Here is a 27177-nt window from a genome sequence, read left to right on the forward strand (position 1 = left end):
TCCTCTACTTAATCTGGCAATGCTACCTGGAGGCTTTATTATTATTATTATTATTTAAAATTTTATTTTCCTTGAATAAAGGAATAACTATCTGGTCACATTTAATCCCCCTATACTGCCTCCCAAATTTCCTCCCCTTTGTTAACCATCAGCTATTCTCTATATCTATGGGTTTATTTATTTTGTTTTTAGATTCCACTACTATAAAGGCTTTAAAGAAGAGCCCCTGACATTACATTTTGAGGAAGTGGGCTCTATGTTTGGGAAATATTCAACGACTTGTGTCCGAGGAATGCGTAGGATGGAAACGGGACTGTGATGGTCTAAGTAAGCGATTGCTCTATTTTCTTAAGACACCTCCTCCTCCATTTTAGATCAGCAAAACTATAAAGAGAGAGATACTACTTATAACAACCACGGGTGTCCATGACAGGTGCTTTTGGCTCTAATGGCAGAATGTTTTATCAGACCTGGGGCTGATTGATAGACATACAGTGGTTGTTTTTTTTGTTTTTGTTTTTGTTTTTTACTATAATGTTGATTGCTAGTGAAATTCCTTTTTTATGCAAGTTGATTAATTAATATGTCCATGCCTGGGGAGAATGGTGGCAATCTTTTTCTGCACCAGGGCATGAACCAAGAGGCATAAAACATTCCCAAATAATTGTTTCATCTGTCAAAACCCATCTTGTACTTCTCTGAGACTGTGGTTAGTCATCCTGATGCCTGTTTTCCTATGCTGCCGCCGGAACTGCTTTTCTGCTTGTTTTGAACAGACTGTGACCAGTTCACCAAGGATTGGAACACGGCAGCAGTTGGTCTGAGAGGAGAGACTTGCAGTCACTGACTGTTACCCCACCCTCAGCATCCTCTGCAAAAAAGGAGAGGCAGGATCTCCAAGGTCATTCCCAGAGATTGTGCTTCTAAAAACAAGTCTTAGTGGTCTTTAGACATCAACTAGTCTTTCAGCATCCTCCTGGCCTTCAGTGAATTAGTTTATGTTCAATGGGACTTGAGCATTTAGCTCACCTCCCTCAGTGTGGAGATAAGGAAAGTTAACTTCATGGTAGGTGACAAGGTCCAGAGCTCTGCAGCTCAGTAAGTGGCCTTCCATTCCTCCTCCTCAGTGTATCGTGTCTTTCTCACTCACTTTCACTAAAATTTCTCAAAGTTCTCCCCTCAAAATGACAAAAATGACAGAAGGCAGGGCTGAAGTTAACAAAATGAATAAAAGCATTCAGGGAGAGCATGCACTGCACACTGGAGTACAGACTGAAGGGAGGGTCCTCGGCTGTTCGTCCTTTTCTGGAAAAACTCCTAGGAGACACGAGCTTTGCCATCTCTCTAAAGACAGGTGCATCCAGATTACCCAAGTTCAGTGGGACACTCACTAAATATTACTAGTGATGCCCCAGTTCCTCCAAGAATAAATAAATACTAGTGAAATCTCAAAGAAGGAATTCAATAAAACTCCATCCCAACCATTCTAAAGTAAGCATAAACTGTTTCACTTGTCCTTTCTTTTTACAGATAAACTGAACTGAGGGTTGAGAGGTAACGGGCACAGGAATCTCTGGATTGTAAAGGACTTCAAGAGACTTATGGCACTATTTTCAAGTAATAGCCTCATTTGATAGGTACACTATCCTAAAGTGTGTACTTACATGATGTACACAGATTCTTAGCCAATATGTGTTGAGTGAATTAAAAATAAAGAGAAAAAAACAGGGCTTTGGAAACGTAAGGGTCCTGGTCCCGTCATTCACTAGTTGGTGAACTTGGGCAAGTTTTTAATTTCTCTAAACTTCCAGTTCCTTTTTCATAAGATGCAGATGAACCACCCCTTTTTCAGGATTGTTGTGAAGAGAAAATGGCATAATAAAAGCAGTCAATGAGTGGCAGCTATTATTTTTTTTTAATTATTATTATTTTTTTAAAATATATTTTATTGATTTTTTACAGAGGAAAGGAGAGAGCTAGAAACGTCGATGAGAGAGAAACATCGACCAGCTGCCTCTTGCACGCCCCCTACCGGGGATGTGCCCGCAACCAACGTACATGCCGCCCTTGACTGGAATTGAACCCGGGACCTTTCAGTCCGCAGACCAACGCTCTACCACTGAGCCAAACCGGTGTCGGCGAGTGGCAGCTATTATTATTGTACCTGTGAATTAACACAAAACTTAGTAACATTGTGGCACTATGATTTTGTAGTCTTTTTCATGCAGACCCATTTTGAGTTAGCTGCTTTGTGTAACTGCCCACTCTGGTGGATACTATTTGATCCCTAAGAGTGTTTAAGGAGAGACAACAGCCAACAGTGGAGTGCATGCCAATTGTTTTATTTATGATGCCTATTTGATGACAACCCAGGAGGAGCTTATGGCCCACCCATGTGATTACTCTACAACGCGGCGGAAAGACTGGACAGCTGGGGAAGCTGCACCCCATTCGATGGGCTTCCGGTACTCCTTCTTGTCCAGAAGGTACTGCCTGCCGCGATAGTTGGGTAGCTCGTAGAAAATCCAGGCACCCTCCAGCACCTTACAGGAGTGGATTTCTCGCATGTGGAACTGCTCCATGATGGAAGAACAGTCTTCAGTAGTTTCATACATCTGACCATTAAAATCACCTTTCTCAAAGATCTGAATCTTATACTGGCCTCCACTAGACTAAAGAAAAACACAGAAGGAAACAAACAGTAACCATTATGGAAATCACCAGCAGGTCAGAGACTGAGAGAACAGGATGGTTCAGAACCCACCATCTTGAAATCTAGATGATCCGAACTCCCATTCCCACTGTGCACTGACTGAAGCAGCTGACTTAAAAACTTAATTCCTTAAAATCCTCAAGAGGTAACAAAAGTGCTATGGAAATAATTAGGGTATTCAGTCTTAAGATGAACTGACCTAAGATTTTATTTAAGCCTCCACAGCCAAAAAAAGACAGCTTCCCTTTAAGATGTAGAAAAACCTCAAAATAAACTTTCACATAACACGAAGTGGGTTAGGAGGTCAGGGAGGCCTCCCCAGGGGTTATCTCTGACATTTGGGTGAAGGTGTGCTGGGCAGAGGGAAAGGTTCAGGGAAGGGGTTGGACAGGAGAAGGGAGGTTAGACAGGCACTGCCCTCATTCAGGAGCACCGGGGGACCAAGTAAGGGCTCCCAGCAGGTCTGAGCTGATTCTGGGTCAGGAAACAGAAGCTTGAGGCCAGGCCAGAATTTGACCTCACATCTGGCTGGCTCCCAGGCCTGTTCTCCTATCCATAATAGTGGACAAATTGGCTGGACACCTTCCCATGGAAATGCAAATGAAAACCGCAATGAGATGTCTGTGCACTAGGTTGTCCAGCATCAAAAAGAGGGCCAGCCACAAGTGAGGGAGGTGAGGGAGGGATAGGGAGAGCGCCACCAGGCTCACCAGATGGACAGCCCTGCAGGAGCCCAGGCGATCGCTGAGGCCCATCCAATGCTGGTACTCCGGGTACTCGCCCCGAGGTAGGATGTACATGTACCCGGCGAAGTTGGGCCTTTCATAGACAGCCCAGGTGCCTCCTTCCACTCGAATGGAGTTGCAGCGATTCAGGTACATGTGGAAATCTGTACAGTCGCAGTCACAGTCATAGTGGCGGCCTTGAAATTTTTTATCTTCATAGAAAGTAATCTGAAGTACAGGGCAAACAAAGAGAACTGAGGAGTTGGGTGCCATCATTCATACATAAGATAAAAATTAAGAGCACACTCCCCACTTCAGAAATTCCTTCCTTCTCTATTTTTGCTCTACCTCTCCTTATAACATTTACCTTCTGACAGACAATTTTGGTTGTCAATGATAGGAATGAGTACTGAGGGCTTAACATAAAAAACAAAAACAAAAGGTGCTCTAATATAAACCGGCAATTTCAGACTCAAGCTCACTTTTTGTTCCCACAGCTCACTGTACTTATCACATTACATAATAAATTATCTACTAATATGTCTGTCTCTCCCACCGGACCTTCTAGTGGACTTCTTTCAAGGGTGAAAACCAAACCTCATTTGAGCTAAAAACTGCTGTGCCTGGCACTTAACAGTCCCTCAATAAATGTTTGGTGAAGGTGAATGAGTGTAAATGCAGACATTCACTCTAGGTGAAATGGAAGAGACATAGGAAAAATACACATAGACCTTAACTTTAGAGAACTTATTTTAGATGGAAACAGAGCATGGAAATATACCATATTATTTTCTGTATTATTTTATTGCCAAGAAAATTGTTGCAAAATAACAAAATGTTCTGTTTTAAGCTCTTCCCCAGCTTCTAACAGAATGCTTGGGGTACCCCCTTGGATCTGTGATGGCCTTGGAAAACATGCAGCCCTGCAAAACTGGAAGTAATAAACCTGGGCTCTCGAGCTGCATCTCCGTAATCAGCCCACTACCTTAGTCAAGCTGTCTCTGGGCTCCAAGTTCCCATTTGTCAAATGAAAGGGATAGACTACATTGGACGCTCTGGCTGTGAAATAAAACTCGGAGCTTTTCTGGTTGAAATAGGGGATAGAGTTACAAGGAATAACCCAGGGCTTCACAAAACAGTGTCCAACAACTACTAGATCAAATGGGCTATAATTCCTCAATCCAAGATCTATGCTAGGTTATCATTTAAAACTGAAATCACAGGCTCATTGATTCAAAGTTAATTCCCTGGCATTAGGCCGCCACCTTGTGACTATTTGCTCTATCAGTTTAAAAGGAGAAAACCAGGAGGAGCAGAGCCAAGTAGTCTGGAGGATCTCCAAGGTGAGGCTTGAAGGATTAAGTAGGGTTTTTTTTTCCATAGGCAAAGAAAAAAGGATTGCCTGTTCAAAGGAATAAAGAAGTGAGAGATTATGAGCCATTGTAGGAACCATTATATTGAGTATTTGTGAAGTATTAGGAAAGAAAGGCAGAAAAGAAAAACAGGAACCATGAGAATCCCTTTGGCGATAATGTGGGAGATGTACCTGTTTATTATGGGCAAGGTAAGTGATGAGGGCCAATGGAAAAGCAATGGCAATGTGAATAATGATGAGAAAACATGCAAAAGAAATTTAGGGTTTGGTGACTAATTAGATGTAGAGAATAAAGGCGAGAAGAAACCAAGAATGGCTCACAAATGGACATAAAACCTCATTCTCTTCCACCCCATGTAGTTCTTTCTAGATGGTTCCCTACTAATAATTATTTCCTTCCATCTTAATCGCCCCTCTTTGCCTTTCCCATTTCTTTCAACTCTTTTATTTCCTGTTCCCTAAAAGCTTCCTTCCCACCTCTTAATTATTTAATTTATCTCCTTTCACCCCTTCCCAAATTCATCTCTTCCAGCTCCCTTTCCCATTTCAGCACAGAACATACTAGTATTTAAAGATACATGGTGCTCCTGTTTACAGATTAAAAAACAAAAACAAAACAAAACAAAAAACAAACCCAAACAAAATAAAATAGCAGCACCACTAGCCACTGGCTCTGTGACTTGAATGAGCCATTGAATCTCTGAGGCTCAGTCTCTTCATTTGTAAAACTGGATCATCGTATCTACTGCACAGGATTGCTCTGAGGGTCCAATAGGATAATGTAGATAAAACAATTAGTTTAATACCTAGTTTAAAATTGCCAATTAGCTTTTCCTATAGATGTTACAGAAAAATAAGTTAATTAACTTGCTTAAGGTCACTATCCAATGATCAGTTAGTTGCAGGCAAGTGAGTGGACTGCAGTGCAAATTCCTGGTTAGTGATCTGTGGTTCATTTTATTTTACTTTACTTTCCCTTTTGCTGTCTTCCTACCTGCACAGCTATCCCTGTTTGACAAACAGCATTTACTCTTTTAGATACAGAACAAGACTGATCCTGAGTCTGAGGGTTTTTCCCCAAAACCTGTGGGAAGATCTTTAGGAAAATCAAGGTAACATTTCTATGAATAGATAGAAGTCCTTAATTCAATTTGGTTTTCAGCCAACTAATCACAAGAAAAGAGGCTTTGCAAGGGATATGTTATGGGAAATAAAGCTAGTATCATGTTTTTCCTTCATTGTTTCTCACATTTACTGCCCTCTGCAAATGTGCCTGACTAACATCAATATCTGAGAAGTTAAATATATGCGATATTCTACAAGGTCACCTTGCTGTCCAACCTCCCAGCAGAGCAGCTAACCATCCCAAGATTGAAACAAGGCACTGATGTTGCCATGGAACTATTAATGAGCTCCAGGACCAAGCTCACCTTTCAGGGAGGCCTTCTAACTCTCAGGGCCCAGAGAATGTTGCAAATCTACTCACTTTCCATTTGTAGGTCTATGAAGTCTACTCTATGGTCAGCTAATAGAAGGTTTTAACTCTTGGGGGTGGGAGGAAATTCTGCAGAAAAGGCTAAGATTTGTGCAGAAGATTTGCCTAAAATTTCAAAATTCCTCTTGTTTTCAAGTTGACTTTTTGAAAAATAGCCTACTAATCCAATGTGGCAGAAAGAAAAGTGTCTCAAGTATTCCAGAGGCAAGAATTTGCCAAGCCCTTAACTCCTCTCATTAAACTACTAGCAAGACACTGGGAAAGGGAGAATAAGAGAAAGAGATGCTGTCTTCTTTGGTCTAGCAAACAAAGGTTATTTAACTTAAGCAAAAGCCAAGCCACAAGAAATGAGAGAGCACACCATTACTACTTCGGAAATCTCTGAAAGCAGGGATATTTTCATCTAAGATGGTTTTGTATCTCAAGGTACATGGATATCTCTCTAGGACTGCGCATTCTCAGTGGGATGTGCTTGGCATATTATCAAGGAATTCAGAGAACTAAAGACACTGTCTCATTTTTCTCCTTCTGAATAACAAGTATGATTATTCTGTTTTCCAAAAGGAAAATTATCAGGCACTAACCAGTTCTATAACACATTAATAGGTGCTCTCTAAAATGATGCAATGGGTTTGAAAATTTTCCAAGTAAAAAATCAGAGGGAAGGAGGGCAAATCAGGAACCAATGGCTTTGCTTTAGTCGCTGGTAGTGGAAGAGCTAAAAAGAGAATGAAGGAACATTCCCTCATTCCCTCAGCCCTACCTCGGGATCAAATAGCCAGTTCAACAATTGTAAATCACATATTTAAAGGCAATTTCTTAAGTTAATAACCTCTTTATTTGGGGCAAAGGGTAAGAGTAACTGCTTGAATGAAGAGGATATGTAGGATTTAATTCTCTTGATTGTTTCATCCACCTTGACCTTCTAAAATATTAATGGTTGAGCCTAAATTTCAAAAGACAAAAATTTCCATTAAATACCAACAGCTTTCTACTTCACATAATCCTCTGATCAGCATTCCTATTCCTGTGGAAGTTCATGGAATATTAGTTGCTGGAAGATAGTAATCACATATCGTATACTTGTACAGTATTCAACATAACACCACACATACTGATAACCCCTTAACAAACTGATAATTCTGCTAGAGTAGAAAATATAGTAAGTATTTCTTAATCTTCTCTTCCTATCCCAACCTTCTAAACACTATCATACTCACCTGCAGGGAAAGTAGCTAAAGTTTTCTACATGTTTTTTTTCAATGTGTCATTAGGTAAAAAGAAAGCAGTTAGGCTAAAAATCAGCATGACCATTTACTTACCTTTGTTCCAGTTTTAGACATTTTTTGATGTGTTTCTCTAGTGCGGAAATCCAGGAATAGATTCAGAATTAGAGGCACAGAGACATTTATACTAGGTTGGTTTCAAGTCAAACATTTGCTTGGTCATGAGAATAGAATCCAAAAATTTAGTCAGTCATTCAGAAACTATTGATGGTTTCTAGAAAAACACTTGGGATTATGAAATAAAGGAAAGCTTCAGTACCCACTTTCATGCTTACCAAGCCCTGATGAAAAACAGACTTTGCTGAGTCAAGACACCAAAACTCAGCCAAAGTTTTTAGAATAAAAAATAAAAATGGTCCTCTTACCCGGTAAATTTGGTTTTCTAAAAGCAGCCATCTTGAAATCCTAAACATCTTTTTTTTCTTCAGTAGAACTTGCAGGAGATGAGTCACAAGGATAAACTCTATTTCTGAACAGAAGTGGTATGTTGCAAAACAACAAAATTTACATAGCTTAAAAGCAATGCATGATCTTGTGTTTGAATAAAAAAATCACAACAAAGGACATCTTTGTAACAATTAGCAAACATTTTAATATAAACTGTAAATTAGATAAATTTTAATATAAACTGTAAATTAGATAGTACCAATGTTAAACTTCTGAAATTCAATCATTGTACTATGACTAGCTAGGTAAGAGAATGTATGTTTTTTTTTTATTAAGTAGATGCTAATGTATTTAGGCATAAAGGCCCAAAATGTCTGCAATCTACTCTCAAATCATTGAGCAAAAGAAAGTAATCTATATACATAAAAGACTAATATGCAAAATGTCCCTGTGGGAGTTCGACTGGGAGATTGGGAATTCTATCACTCACTATAATGTGCACTATCCACCAAGGGATGGTGCAGAATAAAGAAAAGCCCTGAATGGCCCTGATTGCTAGCCAGGCCTTAGGACCCCACCTGTGTACGAATTTCGTGCCCTGGGCCTCTAGTAATACTATATAAAGAGTAGTAAAGTGAATGTTGCAAAATGTTAACACTTGGTAAATCTAGACAAAAAAACATGTAGGAATTCAAATTCTTACAACTGTTAAGTTGGAAATCTTTTAACCACACACGTGTACACACACACACACACACACACACACACACGCACACAAAATTCTAATCCATAAGAAAGGGCGCTACATACATAGCCTGACACATAAAGCTACTACAGGGACTCTTGAATTTGCAAAGGTTTAGCTAAGCCAGGTGGCATTTCTCTGCAATATCATACTGGGACTTGTTTAGAGAACATGTTGGCATTTAATATACCTCTGACTTTAAGAATGAGATTACATCTTATATATGCTAAAGAAGAGCACACCACACGAAAAAAAACCCACCTCAATTTTACTTTTCCTGGTCAAGTATATTTTTCTCAAAAGTCCAACTTCCTCATCTTTCTACTAATCAAGTATCCAGCAAATATTTTTATAAATGAGATGCCCCAAGATACATTATAGTCAATTCAGAAAATGATAGATGTGCCTTGATATGAGAAAAATATTAAATTATATGTGTAGTTTTGAGACTTTTATAAACTTTAAAGAAATTAATACCATTAATTTTATTAACCAATAGCAATTTACAAAACACACTTCTATTACTCCAGTGTTTATTTGATAACACTCTGCTTGCTTACATTTTACCTTAAAATAAAAACTATGAAACCCTCAATTAGAATTAATAGAGTCTGAGGTTTAATTTTCATTTTAGAAATAAGAGATAAAGCCCTTTTTTGATATAATTACTAATTAAATAGTCAATGAACAGATAAAACAACATTTATCAGCAACTAGATTCATTTTACTAACTTGATAATTGTTTTACATTATCTTAAAGAACACAGCTTTCCCAGTCAAATGTAAACTTTATTTTGATATAACATCATAGAATAACAATGGGAACCTTTTCAAGAGTTAAAAGTGAAGCTTAACTTTTTATCAAAAGGAGAAAATTACTTTTTAGAGCTTTGTTTATTGAAAATCTGAAGCAAAAAAATGAAAAATAAAGGCTTTACAGTTTCATTAAGTTTCATACTTTAAGGACTAAAATGTTTTTGTATAAAACTATCTCTGCTATATTTATATACCAACAATCATACTTTCTTTCCAATTATTTTTTAAGAAAGTAGCTATTTCCTTTTAAATAGTTACAAAGAACTATAGAACTCTTAACACCAGAAAGGATGAAACCCTTTTATCAGACAAATTAAAATGTGAAGTTAACTTTTAAATCTACATTCAATCACTGTAATATTAACATACATACAATAGACTGACTTCATCAACTTTTCTTTTGTCATCACAAAGATGAATCTACTGATGTTCTATAAACAGTACATTTATATGGTAGTCATTTTACCTAAAATTCAACTGAAATGGTAATAAATGAATAAAGAATAGAAATCAAGGGAGAGAACGCCCCAAAGTCATTTCAAGTAGCAAGAGCACCTTCCCAATGAATAGCTTCCATTCATGTTTCCAGGGCCCTGAAGATAAAAAAAAAATTAAAATTAACTGCATTTTCTATTGCCTTTCTGAAAATGATTAGGAAAAAAAAAATCTTGTAATTATAAAATCACATATATTTTCAAAGTCTGAGGTTAATTAGGAATAATAAAATACATAAAGTTTAAAGATAATTATATTCCTTTTTCTCTGAGGAACACATTAGTTCATAATAAAAAAAAGAAATGCATATATAAACTTTAAAAATTACTGGTAGCAAGTTATGGGCATTAGTTTAAACTGAAATTTTACCCTGTTATATTTCTCGTCCTATATAATAAAAGGCTAATATGCTAATTGACCAAACTGCAGAACTATGGGTCGCTATGAAATGCACTGACCACCAGAGGGCAAACGCTCAACACAGGAGCTGGCCCCTGGTGGTCAGTGCACTTCCCCTGTGGAAGTGCCAATCAACCAGAAGCCAGGCTCACGGCTGGCAAGTGCAGCAGTGGTGGTGGGAGACTCTCCTGCTTCCGCGGCAGCACTAAGGACCCCTTGGGGTCCCATCAGATTTCCAATTCTTTGTGTGTATGTGTGTGTTTTTTTAATTTTTAGGAATAGAGAGAAACTTCATTGATTGGCCTCCTGCATGCTCCCTACAGGGGATGGAGCCCACAACCAGGACATGTACCCTGACTGGGAATCGAAGCAGTGACCTCTTGTTTCATGGACTGATGCTTAACCACTGAGCCACACCAGCCAGGCAGATTTCCAATTCTCAATCTTAGCATTTACTAACTAAATATTGTAAAATTCCTTTTTAATAAAAATAACTTTTAAAAATGCAAACAATATATAAAGTAAACAATAAAGAATTAGTACAGTTTTAGAAAACAGTTGAGCAGTTACTCAAAAGTTAAACATATGACCTTCCACTCCTAGGTATATACTACCAAGAAAAATAAAAACATTTCTGTACTAAAACTTATACACAGTTCACAGCAGCATTATTCATAACAGCTAAAAAGTGAAACAACTCAAACGTCCATCAACTGATGAACAGATACACAAAGTGTGGTATAATCCATATAATGGAGTATTATTCAGTCATAAAAAGGAATGACATGCTATATGGATAAACCTTGAAAACATTATGCTAAGTGAAAACACCAGTTATAAAGGCCACATGTTATATGATTTCATTTATAAGAAATGTCCAAAGTTGACAAATTAAGAAATACTAGTGGTTGTCAAATACTGGGGGAAGAGAAGATATCCATAGTTGGAGGAATAAGGAGTAACTTGTCTATGCGTATGGGATTTATTTTTAGGGTGATGAAAATGTTCTGGATTTGTTAAAGGTGATGGTTGTACAAACTTGTGAATATAATAAAAGCTGAATTTTTCACTTTAGAAAGGTGATTTTGCCGAAACCGGTTTGGCTCAGTGGATAGAGCGTCAGCCTGCAGATTGAAGGGTCCCGGGTTCGATTCCAGTCAAGGGCATGTACCTTGGTTGCGGGCACATCCCCAGTAGGGGGGTGTGCAAGAGGCAGCTGATCAATGATTCTCTCTCTCATCAATGTTTCTAACTCTCTGTCCCTCTCTCTTCCTCTCTGTAAAAAAATCAATAAAATATATTAAAAAAATAATAATAATAAAATAAAATTGGACTCCAGTGCTTCAATTTAAAAAAAAGAAAGGTGATTTTTACGTAAGTGAATTATAGTTTAATAAAAAATTTTAAATGTTTTCCCACTCTAGACACCCAGTCTTATTTCTCAAAGACAACTACTGTTAATAATTTATTATCTTTTAGAAATTTGAAGGCATATAATTAGCATATAAATTTGTGTGATAATCTTTTCCTTTTTTCAAACACACAAGAAAACATTTTACACACACATTCATCCTATACCTCCCATCCCTGGCTCAGCGATCATTCAATATCAGTACATTCAGATATTCCTAATCCTTTTCAAAGAGCATTCCATGACATGAATGTACCAGTTCATTAGGCATCAGTCCTCTATTGAGCATGTGGATTGTTTCCAGTCTACAGCTATTTTAAACAATGCTGCAGTGAACATATTTTTTACATTGATCTTTCCATACATGTGTATTTATAAGATAAACCTAAAAAGTGAAATTACTAAGTCAAAAATACGCGTATTTTTTATTTTGATTTTGCCAAACTATCCTCCAAAGAGGTTGCACAAATTTATACTTTCCCAGTGGTAAGTGAAATGTCTCCCCAGTGTTGCATACCATCAGTTTTTTATCGTTGCCAATTTGATAGATGAAAAATAGTATCCTATATTTCTTTAATTTTAAGTGAAAATGAGCACCTTTGTGTTTTGTATTTTTTCCACCTATTTATGTCCTTTGTTTTTTTATTGTCAATCTTTAAAATGGAAAAGTATACTAATGTCTATAAAAAGAATACTACAAATTTGAATGAAATAATTTCCATTAAATTTGTTTCTATCCATTTTCTCCTCCATTGAATCCTAGAGTTCAGAATTCAAATCTTCATTTGGATTAATTCTGGTAACTTACTAAAGCTCATGTGCAATGAACAAAGGCCACCTAATTTATTAATCAGTTTGTGTGTGGAGTGATGAGAAGAGGAAAGATATATTATGAAGGTGGAATAAAATTCCTAAAGCTATGTATGGGGAAAGCAGTATCTTTGTACAACACAAATTTTATCAGGCAAGAGGCAAAAAAGACAAAACTTGGCTGTTATCTTTGCCCATAATTCAATAGGCTCCACCTAAATATTTTGTTGGTCTTCTCACTATAAACTGTGGCAAACATGGGTATGTAAAGGTCCGTATATGCCGGAGTGGTGGAAAAATTTTGGCAAAGGTTGATAGCAATATTTTGTGCAGTTTTTTTTTTGTTTTTTTTTGGTGTGTGCTTACAGTTTTTTCTCAAAGTAATTTGTTTTAAGTGGTCTGTATTATAAATGCCTACCAGTGTTTTGATGTAGGAGTCTTATCCTGCTGCTTGTTTGGAACCTGCTACAGGAGGCACAAGACTGTCCAGCTGTTGGAGATGTCCTGTATTAATCAACCACTCATAAAACTTATTCTCCACAAGCACCTGGAACTGTTTCCTTTGATCCCTAAAATTGAAGTTGAGAGCAAAAAGAATGTAAAAACACTAATTCATATTAATTTTACTCCAAGTGATTAGAAAACACATTAATGGAATAAATTGTAAATTATTTCTGGTTACCCATTTGTTCTCTCCAAATAAATGTTCTGTTCAGTTCTGTAGACCATCACCCCCCAAAATAAATTTAGTCAAATACAATGCCCTCCTTGTAAAGAGTTATCAATAGCCAAAACCGTTTGGCTCATTGGATAGAGTCGGCCTGTGGACTGAAAGGTCCCAGTTTTGATTCCGGTCAAGGGCATGTACCTTGGTTGCGGGCACATCCCCAGTGGAAGGGGGGGTGGTGGTGGTGGGGTGTGTGTGTGGGGGTGTGTGTGTGTGCGAGAGGCAGCTGGTCAATGTTTCTCTCTCATCAATGTTTCTAGCTCTATATTCCTCTCCCTTCCTCTCTGTACAAAATCAATAAAATATATTTTTTAAAAAGTTATCAATAATTACATACTTTGTCCTACTATGGTTGTTTACTCAGATATTTACTGAGGACCAAGTAATGCTGTGTAGTGTTCTGACTCATGGGGATAAATGTGCAAAGGAGAGGAGACAAGGCTGCTGTACTATATGACTCCAGAGGGCGCCATTCACAATGTGATCTGTGTAGTCTATGTGCTTTATGGATGTATATTTTAGTAGGGAAGACAAGTAATATATAAAATAAATATATGATTATGAACTTAATTAGTTGTAAATGCCTTCAATAAATACACAGAAGAGTAAGGGAATGGAGAGTACTGAGAATGCTATTTGGGTAAATTACTAAATCTCTTTGTTTCTCAGTTTCTTTTTCTGCAATAGGGTATTGTTATAAAGAATAAATGAGTTAATACATAGAAGGTGCTTAAAATAGCACTTGTTACACAGTAAGTGCTCTATACATATTACCTGCTATTATGGCCATCATTATTCTATGATATGAGACTGCCTAGTTTGTAATATTATCTTGGTGGCTCAATTTATGATGCAAACCAGATGGAATGTTTGCAAAACATAGCAGCATTATCACAATGAATTCCCAGGTAAAGCATGAGTTCTATTAGTGATCTTTATATTTTTTGGCGTGTAGCAACTTTGTATAGATAAATTCAGGGTGGGGCAAAGTAGGGTTACAGTTGTGAGTATGCAAAACAATTTATTCTTGTATTATTATTTATTCATTATTGTATTATATTCCATAAAAACTGTAAACCTACTTTTGCTCCACCCTGTATTTCTTTCCCTAATCCACATGATGAGAACAAAGCCATAAGAATGAATCCAGAAAATCCTGTGACTGGATCAAGTCTTTTTTTTCCAATCCTCACCTGAGGATATGTTTCTTTTTATTGATTCTAGAGGGAGAGAAAGAAAGCATGGATTAGGGAAAATTTTTTTAAAAACTGGCATTAGTCTATGGACTATATAAGGAATAAGTCTGCAGTGTGGTGGAACCAGGAAATATGCATTTTTAACAAGCTCTAGAATGATTCTGATGCATGTCCAAGCTTGAGAACCACCATCATAGGGCAGAAGAGTAAATTAAAAACTAAAACTAATCCATTTAAGTATAGGATTATGTGGCATATGTTATATATGATCTTTCATTCATATAAGTTTTATATCTGCCAATTATACTTAAGCTTCTTTGAAAAGGGAAGTCTAATACTTGAGTATCGATTCACTCTCATCTCTCCAAACTGTACCTGAAATACTGACCTAAAAATACAAGCCTTAACTAAAGACATATTTAATATTTTTTATTACTTTAGCACAGCTATAAATACATGCAGATTAATTTGCTTTCCATGGAATTTTACATAAAAGACAAATTATTACTTCTAGAAAATACTTACTTTGTCAGACGAGCCTCCTTCACAGTTTTCTGCCAGATATGTATTTTCTGTTCTCTATGGCCCAGTGCTTTCTGATATGAAGATGGAAGACCCCCAGGTATCTCTGTTGTGTCCCCTTCCATTTCAAAGGGAATAATAAATACATAGAATTCACAAGGTGGTAAGAGTCGGAAGACACTTGTGTCTCTGTTCTCTTGGCACACAATCATTGGATTGTCCCAATAGTTAGGCACCGTAGCAAGGCCAGTTTTGGCCATATGGTCCTCCAGCATTGGGTAATGGGTGTGAAAAGGGGCAAAAGTTATTTTGTGGTTCCCAGAGAGAATAAGTGGGCGTGTAGGTGTCAAAATGTGAAAGATGCAGCCTGTTGTGGAAGACATGGACAAACGATGACAAACAGCAATGACTTTAATGTTGTCACAGCTGTGGAGGTGAAGAGCAGTCTGTACAGGGCCGAGGACAAAGGTACTATTTCTGCATTTCTCAATTGTCACAGACCTGAAAAAACAAAACAAAACAAAACAAAAAAACTGAGGTAAATTCCTGTGAATGAGAATAAGATAAAAAAATATTTGAATACAAAATTATTCTCTGATGGTAAAAAAGAGTTCAATTCTAGTCCAAAGAAAATGTCAAAATATCAAAATACTATCAAGACTGTGCTTACCGTAAGGGAGAGAGCAGATATATAAAAGATTCGTTGCAACGATGAATCTTTACGTGTGCCTCCACCAGAGTATCTGAGCTCTTGGCCAGTGTCTGCTTGTAAACCTGGCTCATCACCACCATGCGATGCATCCTAGGGGCTACATGAGTATTACAAGCAATCTTGGCTCTTTTGGTCGCCCCTTCAACTATTTAAGAAAAATATAAATGAGATAGTTTCAAATGAAAGAAAAATATCAACCATATGTATATATGTCTAAAATTAGATACATATAAGATTTTTAAAATGTTACATCTGAGTATTGGGTAAAAAGGTGTTAGCTGTACTATTCTCTGCATCTTTCTGTATGTTTTCAGTATTTAAATTTTTATAAGGAATTTTAAAACTTATAATCCATTCAAGATTGCCTGGATAGGGCTAAGATATTTTTCATGTCTACCTTTCAAATTAAGTAATGTGTCTAAGGTCATATACTAGTAAGTAGCTTTGGAGAGCTGAGCCAACTCAAATATCTTCTTCTTTAAGAGACCTTAATTTATCATCCCTACCCTTAAATAATCTCTTTCAATTGCCGTAACACTAATACTGAACCTCTCCCAAGTTATTTACCATATCATTCCATGAATTCTTTTTTGGTTTATATCTTTACTCCCAAAATCATACTGAAAACATATCTTCCTCTCAAACACAGTGCCTTGAACAAACTGACACTAAAAAAAATCTGTGCAGGTTGTCCTCCTATTATGGGATTGGCTTTTTAGACAGCACTTCCCTGAAAGCCATCAGGACACCCTTGTAAAGAATATTGGCTAAATGTGAAGTCTATTATTCTTTGTTTTTTAAAATAATTCTTATTACCTTATATTAGATTAAAAAAATACATGGTTGTAGAAAAATTTTAAGTACAAGTTGCAAAAAAAGATAAAAATTACTTGTTAATCTACATGTACCATTGTTAATATTTACACTAATAAAGGAGGAATATGCAAATTAACCATTACTCCGCTACACCAAGCCACACCCACCAGCCAATCTGGAGTGGGTATGCAAATTAACCCAATCAAGATGGCAGCTGGCCATGGAGCTGGAGCAAGCAGGAGGCTTGGGTTGCCCCAGCAATGAAGGAAGCCAAGTTTGCCACCCACCCTGGCCAGCCCTGGCCTCTGCTCAAGACTACAAAGTTTCAATTATAGGAGATAAATAAATCCCAACAAAAATGGCAGCAGCCATGAAGCTGGAGCCAGCAGGAGGCTTGTGTTGCCCCCTGCGATGGAGGAAGCCAAGTTTTCCATACACCCTGGCTGCCCCTGACCTCCACTCAAGTCTACAAAGTTTCAATTACAGAAGATAAATAAATCCTAGATACTTGCTTCCTGCTGGCTCTAGCCTCCACTCAAGGAGGTGCTGAAAAAAAAAAAAAGAAAAAAGAAAAGAAAAACAGGAGAGGCTGGGACCTTGGGTCGCTGGGGGGTGATCAGGCCAGGATGGGACAGCAGGGCCATTGGGGGTAAACAGACAAGCAGGGGGGCAAGTTGGGGTGAGTAGGCCATCAGTGGGGGTCAGTTGGAAGTGATCAGAACAGCTGTGGGGTGCAGTTTGGAGTGCCACTATAACATTTAAAAATTTATTTGTACCTATCAATATATTCTTACATCAACATTAAGAATTATGTAATATCTCCTATGTATTTATGGGAAACTTACATATCTGAGAGACTTAGATCTCATACTAAAGCAATAGCTCAGTTGAATATAGAATTCTTAGATCACTATGTTTTTGCTCCAGGTTCTGTAGTTGTTGATCAACCGTTTCTTGCATTATAAAAATTTGAAACAAAACTGATTTTTTTCTTACATTTTCTTGCACAGAACCTATTTTCTCTTTATCTTTAAAATTCAGAGATTATGAAAGGATATTCTAGGTGGTTTTTTCCCCAATAATTTTGTCTGACATTTGCCTGAATATAGGCACTTTCTTCTCTTAAAACTTATACCTGGGCCCCAAGAAGTCACATGGCACCTGAACCTATTCCTTTAACCATAGCTGGACTATTGAAAATAGATAACGGATGCAACCAAAGCTAGATTCTCTCTATGATAAATTTAAATTTCCTATTTAGAGATATCTAGTCTGCTTGTGTTTGTAGAGCTAAAAAGGATCTGAGGTTGTATAACTGCAGAATGGCCAAATTCTGCCATAATAGGAAGACCTGAAGCAAACATGCCTATGAGAATGAGAGGAAGAAAGAATCGAAAAGAGAAAAGCAGAGCAAAAAGAGGACTAACTGAAGTTGGAGTTTCTGTTAACTGAAGTCAAAATGACCTGGACTAATAAAACCTGTGAGACTATTGCTGCCTTGAGAGAAAAAGACTCAGAAGAAAAATGTTCCTCTTTTCACTTTTATAGTAGCAATATTTTTTAGGTCTTCTACAGATGTGTGATCATTAATACATCAGAAAACCCTAAGTCCTCTAAGTTGTCATTCAAATTTAATATAGATTAAAATAATAAATACCTTGGTGAGCCCAAGCCAATTTCTTTCCAGACTTGAGGCAAGCAGAGGTACCAAATGGATTCCCAGTCAAACAGGCTCTCAACCAGGCTTCCAACTTATGGAAAGAAAAGGTCTTAGAAATCTTTGAGAAGCCACTTTCTGCATGTAGTGGTTGCCACAGTGCAAGCTCATGAAGTGGGTATATCTTCCTGGTTCTCCTCACTGCACCTTCAATAAGAAAGCTGAGTGCCACCACAGCTTCTCTAGAGACTAGACTACTATTAGTCGAATGAGACGATGCAGTGAGTTGTTCTGGATCTAAAAGCAGCTCAAGGAGATCTGACAGATGATCATAGACAAATGTTTGATGACTATAATCATTCCAGTTCTAAAAAACATTAAAAAAAACAACAACACTTAACAGAATAAAGAGATTCTATTAAGACTTGAAACTTTTATACTTTAGTTATTTCATATTTATACTTTGCCTCATCCCCAACAAAGAATTTAAAGTGCCAAATAAACCTTATAAGACTTTGTGTGTGTATGTGATAGGTATATACAGATTCTTTCTCCACCTTATCCAATTCAAAATACTAATAGTTAATCTTTAGTGTGTGCCAAGCACTAAGTGTCACACAAAATTTAACATATTTAATCCTAACAACAATCTTAAAAAAGCTCATTTTACAGATGAGGAAACAGAGATATAGAAAAGTTAAAAATTCCTGGCTGGTATGGCTCAGTTGGCTGGAGCCATATACCCCATATACCAAAAGGTGGGAAGTTCAATTCCAGTCAGGCTTATACCTAGGTTAAGAGTTCTATCTCCAGTTTAGGCACATGTGAGAGGCAAGAAATCCATGTTTCTCTCTCACATCAATGTTTCTCTCCCTCCCTTCCTCTTTCTAAGACCAATGAAAAATTTTTTTAAATGTTAAAAAACTCACCCAAGGTCACACAGCTATCAAATAAAAGTTTCAGATCAAACATAAAAATAACCTCCTTGAACATCCATTTAATGAAGCATTGGATTTCTTCAGTTACCTACTCAAATTATAAAATATTTTAAATTCCACTGGATGAAAAAAGGCAACTAATCTTACAATAACTAAATTTGAGAGGCTATAACTTCGGGAATAAGCTTTGAGTTAGCAGATGTCCCAATGATGTGGCTTACTCATTTGACAAATTTTTTTTGTGTGTGATACAAGTAGTGTTAAGTGATGAATTATAAAAACTAAATAAGACATAATTCCTACTCTCAAGGAACTCAAGAGTCTATGAGTGAAAAGACAATATAAAAAAATAATCATAACACAATGAGATAAGACCTGTAGCAAAGATCTATAAAGATATTCTATGACTATGAGAAAAATGAATTCCACTTGGGGGTAAAAAATCATAGTGGTTGCAATGTGAATTGATTCTTGATTGATGTTGTTAGGCAAACAGAAAAGGAAAAAAGGCACTGGAGCACAGGAAACAGCATATGCCAAGGCCTATAGAAGTAAAATTACCTGCTGTGTTCAAAGAACTGGAAATTCTGGGTGAAGAAAGCATGCTGGGAAGTGACAGGTTAAAAAAAAAAGTTAAAATACTAGCCAAGACCAATCATGAAAGGCGTTGTATAAAACATTAAGATATCTGGGCTTTATTTTATGTGCCAGGGACTTAAACCTATTGTCTCAATAGCTATACCTTTTTTTCTTTTTTCTATTTCATAAACTCTCATTTGGATGCCAAAGGAAATATCTAAGCAGGGCTATCCACAGCCTCACCTGTTCTTCCTCCCTTTTGTTGCATCAATAGCAGGCACAGTGGTGGTTCCATAGTGTACAATATGAAATGCCAATGATAATGAGAATTCACTGATGGAGTTTGTATAGAAGTGAGAAATAATCCTTCTGCATTTGAGAAATTCCAGTAGAGTGGGTGGACTATAGACTAACAGCATGGTGACAAAGTAGGACCTAATTATAGAAATTAAGGTTCCCCAGCAAAAGGGCATTAAGGCCTATATAAAAGGAAGAAAAGGGACAGACTTTTAAACAGTTATTTGGAGGCACAATCAGTAAGACGATAACTAACGAGGTATGGGTGATGAGAGAGAGAACATGGGTGGACTTTCACCTGCATGGAGAATACAAATTAATTCACGTAAAGGGTGATTGTACTGTAGGGACACAGAATCATCTCCAAAACTGCATACAGGTAGTTCTCATCCGAACTATAACTGGAAAGCCATCTTGAACCTGGTTCTTTCTCAGGGGCCAGCATCACTCTGCATGTCTGTTCCATTCTCTTCTTTTCTTCTGATTACCTTAGAGTTTCTAATCCCTCATAACTCCAGGTCAAGCATGAATTTAATGACTATTCTGGTCCCAATGCCACATGAGCTGTCAACTGAAGCACCCATCACCAACTTGTTTTCTTTGGTTCCTGGGAATACTGATTAGGCCAGGTCATCATTTCAAATCAGACCAATTTTAAATACATACCAATGAATTGGCTACTCTAGCCAGGTGTCCATACCTGGTCTAATCAATTGTTGGAAGAGGTCACACTATATCACAAAATAGAATCACCACTTACTGGTGCACAATAAATCTCAAGCTAATATATTACTGAATTCTCACAGCCTTTAAGAAATAGGCTTTATCATCCCCACTTGGAAAAGAGAAGCCTAGAAAAATTAACTGAATTGCCTAAAATCATGTGATATTAATTGGCAGAACCAGATTTTACTAGTAATGGAGGCTACTTAGTTCAAAACACCACCTCTAAATGGTGCTCATTCAGCAGGAACTATGATCCGTCTGGTGTGGAAATAGCAGGCAATGGCTGGCATCTCTAATGCATCTGGACTTGCACAATCTAAGTATAAAGTAGAGATAGGGCATCTTATGTCAAGAGAGAAGTCTAGAATGGAGAAAAACTTAGGACCACTGAGATATAGGAAGCCATGGGAAGAAAAAGAATTATGCTGAATAACTGTGTCAAATGAGAAGACAAAATTTGCAGAATCCTAAGCAACAATGGCTTGTAAGGGCCAGAGGGAAAGCAGCTCATGAAAAAGTGAGAAGCAGCAGAAGCAGAACTAGGAGGCAATATCATCATGAAACATAAGGGTGAACAGATTTCTTTGAAAAAGGAGATTAATGAGCTTGCACACAATAAAAATATTGAGATCTACACTTAAGGTTGGTCTTTTTATTTGTTTGTTTTTAAATATATTTTATTGACTTTACAGAGAGGAAGGGAGAGGGATAGAGAGTTAGAAAAATTGATGAGAGAGAACACATTGATCAGCTGCCTCCTGCACACCCCCTAATGGGGAAGTGCCTGCAACCAAGGTACATGCCCTTGACAGGAATCGAACCTGGGACCCTTTAGTCCGCAGGCCGACGCTCTATCCACTGAGCCAAACCGGTTAGGGCTTCACTTAAGGTTTTTTTGTTTTGTTTTGTTTTTTTAAAATATATTTTATTGATTTTTTACAGAGAGGAAGGGAGAGAGATAGAGAGCTAGAAACGTCTATGAGAGAGAAACATTGACCAGCTGCCTCTTGCACACCCCCTTCCGGGATGTGCCCACAACCAACGTACATGCCCTTGACCTGAATCGAACCTGGGACCTTTCAGTCCACAGACCGACGCTCTACCACTGAGCCAAACCGGTTTCGGCTCACTTAAGGTTTTAAAAAATACTTTTACATAAACAGATAAATTTTTTTTAAATAAAAATGAAAGAAGAAATAAGATTTTCTAAAATTCACAATGTGAGACAGTTAACCATTTGTATGCCATAAGTGTCTAAAAGTGCAAGTGGCAGATCTTTTTTTAATTAAATTCAAAATATCCAGGCAGTTAATTGGTTAAATTTAACTTCTAGAATATCACATCACAAATAATTACTTAAGCATGCTGAGCTTAAGTATACTTAAGCATGTTACCTAAACATTTTTAGAAAATTTTTCAGATTTCTAAAGACTATGTAAACACTCCATCTTTTTATTTATTCTTAGTCAAATGAGCAAATTCAAATTCATTAACATTTTCGAAAATGGGAATACTAATAAGAGTACAATGAATGATGTGTCTGAAAAAAGTGATTTCTGTGTCAATGAAGGAACTGAAGTCACTTGTCTATTTTAAGATTGCACACTTTGATTTCGTTTTATTATTTGGAAAAAAAAGTGAAAAGCAAAGCAAAACAAAACAAGCCAGAAAAATCAATGGTTTTTATAAGTAATCACAACATAATTTTTAATGAAAGCAAACAATTTCTCTTACAGAGAAAGACACCAAAATTAAATAGTACCTTATTATGACAACTGGATTTTTCAGTCAGGTCAGGAGATTGAGATCTGTTTCTGGAACTAGGCCATTCTTCTCCAATCAAAGATGTCCTCAGGGAGACTTTATTTAACTGTTGTATGTATAAGAAGAGCAGAAATTGTAGGGTGTCCACTGAGAGCTGTCCAAGAAAAAAATAAATGATTAGCACAGGTACTAAAAACCGTATCAATCACTAAGTTTACAACCAGAGCTGGTCTGAAGAGAGAGATAGAAACATCAATGATGAGAGAGAATCATTGATCAGCTGCCTCCTGCACACTCCACACTGGGGACAGAGCCTCAACCCAGGCATGTGACTGGGAATGGAACTATGATCCCCTGGTTCATGGGTTGACTGATGCTCAATCACTGAGCCACACCAACCAGGCCACCTTTTCAAGTCAATGAAAATATTTCCCTCCTTCAATTACAGGGTTCCTGTAACATTACTTTGGAAGCAGGTAAATAAGGATGGCTAACTAATGACTAATTCATTAAGTACTGCCAAATTGGTTTTTAAAAACTTCAAAAACACAAAGGGATTATAATGGTCATTGACCTAAAAAAACCCACATACTATACAGCTAGTATATACATTAAACATTTTAAAATAAGATACTTTAAAAGTTAAAAAGTTTATTTCCCAAAGTAATTAAACACACATACATATAAAGCCATACCTGATTTCTCTGCCTTTCGACTTCATCCTCAGATGTGCAGTTGGACAGAATCTCAGACCATTCCAGGCGCTCTTCCGCTGTCTTCACTGCAAGACTATCAAATATTTCAAAGTAAAGCCACGCCAGATCCTTAGCCAACTGCAGCTTCCCACATGCAATGTGCCTCCAGGTTGACCAGTACAGGCGTGGGTAAGCTCCCTCTGTGGCCCGGGTTCGCACATAGGTGGATATCTTCCTGAGGTAGTGAAGACTGAACTTGGATGGAGGGGGGACCTGTAAGGCACCCACTATAAAGGGTTCTGCTTTCACCCAGAGGAGAATTCTGGACTGATCCATATTATCTCTAAGGACATCTGTGTAACAAGTCTTCTTTGCATACCTAGAAAACAAAATTTTTTCACAAACTGACTTGAAACAAAACTCCATATACATTTTTTTTTTTTGTAAGGTGACCCCTCTCCTGAACTGTTTTCAAATGTACTCTATCATTTTAAAAAGCAGATCTAGATCAAAAACAGAATGGATTTATTTCAGTTCTCATTACAACTATTTTAACAAGAAAAATTTTGTGATAAAACAAAATTGTTTTATTTGAATTGTTCCAAGTGGTTGCTTTAGGAAAACTGTATAAATGCATAAGGTATGAGTTGGAAGAAAAGAAGGAATGGGAAAAAGAGTCATCCTATCACAAGAAACCTTGCTCTACCTGAAGAGGAACATTAGTTAAAATTAAGAGATTAAAACTTCAGAGTCAAATCACTTATACATAAGGATGGTTGTTTAAAGATGTGAATGTATTAGCTGCCCGTATATAAGCTCAATATAAAGCACCAACACAAGATGGCACACAAGAATGCTCATGTAAATGTAGGTTGCTAAAATAGATCAAGGAGAGTTAAAGCTATTCTCGGTATAAGGCATAACCTAACATGTTCAGGTGCAATATTTTTAGATTTTGTTTGCTGTTTCTTTGTTATAACAATATATGACTTTTATAGACTATTTATAAAGTCTCTAAAAATAGAAAAGGAGAAAATCAACCACAGTCCCACCACCAAACAGAAACTAGTTAATATTTTTCTGTACTCACTTTTCTGTTTTTCTAGACTGGATGTTAATTTTGAATTTTTATAGTTGTGATAACACCATATACATAATTCCCGATTATTTTAAAAGCTTCATAACACTCTACATAAATGTATCCCAACTTATTCAATTCTTCTGTTTTTAGACATTTAAAACTTTTCACAAAAACAAGATAGGCAAAATATTGATCCCTTTTAAAGATGGGTCATGAGCACAAGGGGGCCATTTCCTAAACTATTGTAATGTTAAAAACCCCCATTATAAAAAGTTTAAATATGTTCACTACCATAAATAATGCTACAATACTACCTTTCTGCATTAGAATTATTTCCCCCAAAAAAATTTTCCCATGTGCATTTGTGAAACGAAGTAACTGACATTTCTGAGGCTCCTGACATAGTTTCATTCCTTTCCGAAATGATTCTATCAAGTTGGACCCTCACTTGGCCCTTCAGAGTAGTCTTTGCACTAAGTAACATCACTTTAAAAAACCTTCCTTATGTAACTGATGAAAAAAGTTTTGTTATTATTATAATTTGCATTTGATTCTAAGAAAATTGTGCTTCTTTAGGAAATTACCTGTTCAAAAATAATTGACATCAATTGATTGCTTACTACCGTACGTGCCAGCTAGATAGCATGCTAAATATTTTTCGCACTTCACCTGTTTTCATCTTCACAACCATTTGAAGATTCATATGGTTATCCCATTTTTAGATAACAACAACAACAACAACAACAAAAAAAGGAGGCTTAGCAAAGTTAAGGGATTTATCCAAAGTCACATACTTAAATAGGCACAGTCCTGATTACAACTCAAGTCTGTCTGACTGGAGAACTGTGTTGCTTACAGTTGTACTATAAGAACCCAGTTTTGAGGAAAGCTCTGACAAATGGAAGCAGAGCCAGAAGAGAAATACCAAAATGAATGGCATTAGATGTGAGGCCATAGAAAGCCATGTTCCAAGTGCAGGAACATAGGAGCTGGACCCAAAGGGCGGGCGTGAGAGGGTAAATGGCAGCTGTTTTCCAAGATGAGAATTTCTGGCGTAGTTCTGAACAAAACCAGACCATGAAAGTTACGTGAGGAAGATAGTCGTGTCGTGTGTGCCCCCCCTCCCCCCAGAATGGAGACAAAGCTGCTCGGTGAGGTTCTGAGCTCCTGTGTCTCAAGTGTGCAGATCCTGCAGATGAACCTTCTTCTATAGAAGTCCGGGACTCGAGAGGGCAACATTCGTAAACATAAAACTGTCATTATCATTGTTATGACTGATCAGAGCGTGCTGACTTTTCCAGCAGCTATGACCTGCCCTCAGCTCCGTGGGCAACAGCGAACGTCCTCGTCCCGAGAGGAAAAGCTCCCCGGTACCAGAAAGCGGCGGGTCTGACCCCAGGTCCCAGCATCCCGGCGGCGTAAGAGCCGCCGACAAACCTAAACTGGGGTTCTTTCCCTCTGCAAAAACTACCCCCGGGGGAGCTGGGATTAGGGTTTTCTCGAGGGTGGGGGTGGGGAGGGGGATCAGAGGTGGCCCCGGGCGGTCCTCCTGAGGCTTCCCAGTCACCTCGGATGCCATCCGGGGTTGGAAGCTGCGCGGGCCGCCCGAGCGCTCCAACCTCACTTCAGGACAGAGAAGACCCTGTGGACCGGGTCCGCAGGCGACCGAGACCTGGTGAGTGCGAAGGCAGTCCCCCTATTTGGGGCCTTATGCCTAACAGACCCCATTCCCTCCCCGGCGCCAATCCAGGCGCCGTTACCTGCACCGGCGGGTTCTGCTCCGCCCCGCCGCACCTCGGTGCGCCGCCGCCGCGCCCGCTCGCCGACCGGCCCGCCCCTCGCCCGCGCCGCCACCGCCGCCGCACACACCGCGCAAGCGCGCGAGGCCTTTCACCACCGAGAACTGGAGGACCGTATGGCTAGAGCGGCCGACAACTTCTCAGAGGTCAGGACAATTTGGCAGAGGCTAGTGAGCTTCCTGGATGCTGGGGCCTGGAGCGGTATGCGGCCGCTTTGTGTGACCGAGTCTTTCCACTCAGGGAACTAGGAAGTTTTCTGTTGCTTCACAGAACTGTGGGCAGGCAATAGCTGCTGGAAATCTATAGATCAATAATAATAACAACGAGAAGGACACACTTTGATCAGTAATAACAACAACGAGAATGACGTCTTACATGTTAGAGTGCTTACTCTAGGTGGCCACTGTGTAAAGCACCTTTATGTGTATTATCTAGATTTCCCCATAGAACTCTTTGGTTAAGTACATTTGTTTTATTGACGAGAAAACTAGGGAGTAGAGGAGTGACAGTAATATATCCCTAAGATCACACAACAAGACTCGAGCCAAGATACAAACCCAGGCCTTCATGAAGCTTTTTGGGATTCCACCCAGGAGTAGATATCACTCCTCCTTATAAACTTCCGTTTCATGATTTTTAGCCATTTTCTACTTTGTAGTTCAATTATGGTCTCTCTAGGTGTGGAAGATACAATGGTTAAAAAAAAAAATGCATTTAGTTCCTCTTTTATGTAGCTTTTCTCCCCTAGAAGGCATCTTCCTGAAGGCATAACCTTATTTTTCTCTAAACTCTGTGTGATTCAAGGAGTAAAGAGCAGGTTGCACCACTAGTAGCTCAGTGCCTTGAGCAATTCTCTCTAGGTCTTCGTTTTCTGCAACAGCAATTATTTGTTGAGCACCACTGTGTGTCTGGCACAGTGCTAGGCATTGGGATTATAGTAGTGAACAAAACAGTTAAGGTCCTTGTTTTCTTGGAGTGCATACTTTAATAGGGAGAATAGATAATACATAT

General features: G+C 38.0%; 2 protein-coding genes across 3 annotated transcripts; both read right to left on the reverse strand.

The window, feature by feature from the left end:
• Nucleotides 1–2321: 2321 nt before the first annotated feature.
• On the reverse strand, nt 2322–7768 carry CRYGS (crystallin gamma S). The gene is made up of 3 exons (XM_084871849.1): nt 7631–7768; nt 3424–3666; nt 2322–2672 (listed from the first exon to the last, which is right to left on the reverse strand). The coding sequence occupies exons 1-3, from the start codon at nt 7649–7651 to the stop codon at nt 2400–2402; spliced, it is 537 nt and encodes a 178-aa protein (XP_084727975.1). The 5' UTR covers nt 7652–7768; the 3' UTR covers nt 2322–2399.
• On the reverse strand, nt 7698–26224 carry TBCCD1 (TBCC domain containing 1). 2 transcript variants are annotated; one of them, XR_014793903.1, is made up of 9 exons: nt 26128–26224; nt 23287–23665; nt 22590–22745; nt 18288–18654; nt 15773–15959; nt 15106–15603; nt 13076–13226; nt 7960–10135; nt 7698–7808 (listed from the first exon to the last, which is right to left on the reverse strand). XR_014793903.1 is itself a non-coding variant. In XM_084871818.1 (8 exons), the coding sequence occupies exons 2-7, from the start codon at nt 23620–23622 to the stop codon at nt 13097–13099; spliced, it is 1674 nt and encodes a 557-aa protein (XP_084727944.1). In that variant the 5' UTR covers nt 23623–23665; nt 26128–26224; the 3' UTR covers nt 7943–10135; nt 13076–13096. The 2 variants fall into 2 exon arrangements, 1 of the variants encoding a protein (XP_084727944.1); XM_084871818.1 differs by lacking the exon at nt 7698–7808 and having other exon boundaries at nt 7943–10135.
• Nucleotides 26225–27177: the final 953 nt, after the last annotated feature.

The sequence above is a fragment of the Pipistrellus hanaki genome, assembly GCF_964339955.1.
Source record: "Pipistrellus hanaki genome assembly, chromosome: 2".
Classification (NCBI taxonomy): Eukaryota; Metazoa; Chordata; class Mammalia; order Chiroptera; family Vespertilionidae; genus Pipistrellus; species Pipistrellus hanaki.

Excerpts from the sequence above, each read along its gene's own strand:
- CRYGS (XM_084871849.1), bottom strand. The coding sequence starts at position 7,651 with ATGTCTAAAACTGGAACAAAG. Across the intron at positions 3,667-7,630 it reads TGTCTAAAACTGGAACAAAG|ATTACTTTCTATGAAGATAA; the intron begins GTAAGTAAATGG and ends CCTGTACTTCAG. Across the intron at positions 2,673-3,423 it reads CCTGCAGGGCTGTCCATCTG|TCTAGTGGAGGCCAGTATAA; the intron begins GTGAGCCTGGTG and ends GTTTTTCTTTAG.
- TBCCD1 (XM_084871818.1), bottom strand. The coding sequence starts at position 23,622 with ATGGATCAGTCCAGAATTCTCCTCTGGGTGAAAGCAGAACCCTTTATA. Across the intron at positions 15,960-18,287 it reads ATTGGCTTGGGCTCACCAAG|TTGAAGGGGCGACCAAAAGA; the intron begins GTATTTATTATT and ends TTTCTTAAATAG. Across the intron at positions 13,227-15,105 it reads AAGGAGGCTCGTCTGACAAA|GGATCAAAGGAAACAGTTCC; the intron begins GTAAGTATTTTC and ends CTTCAATTTTAG.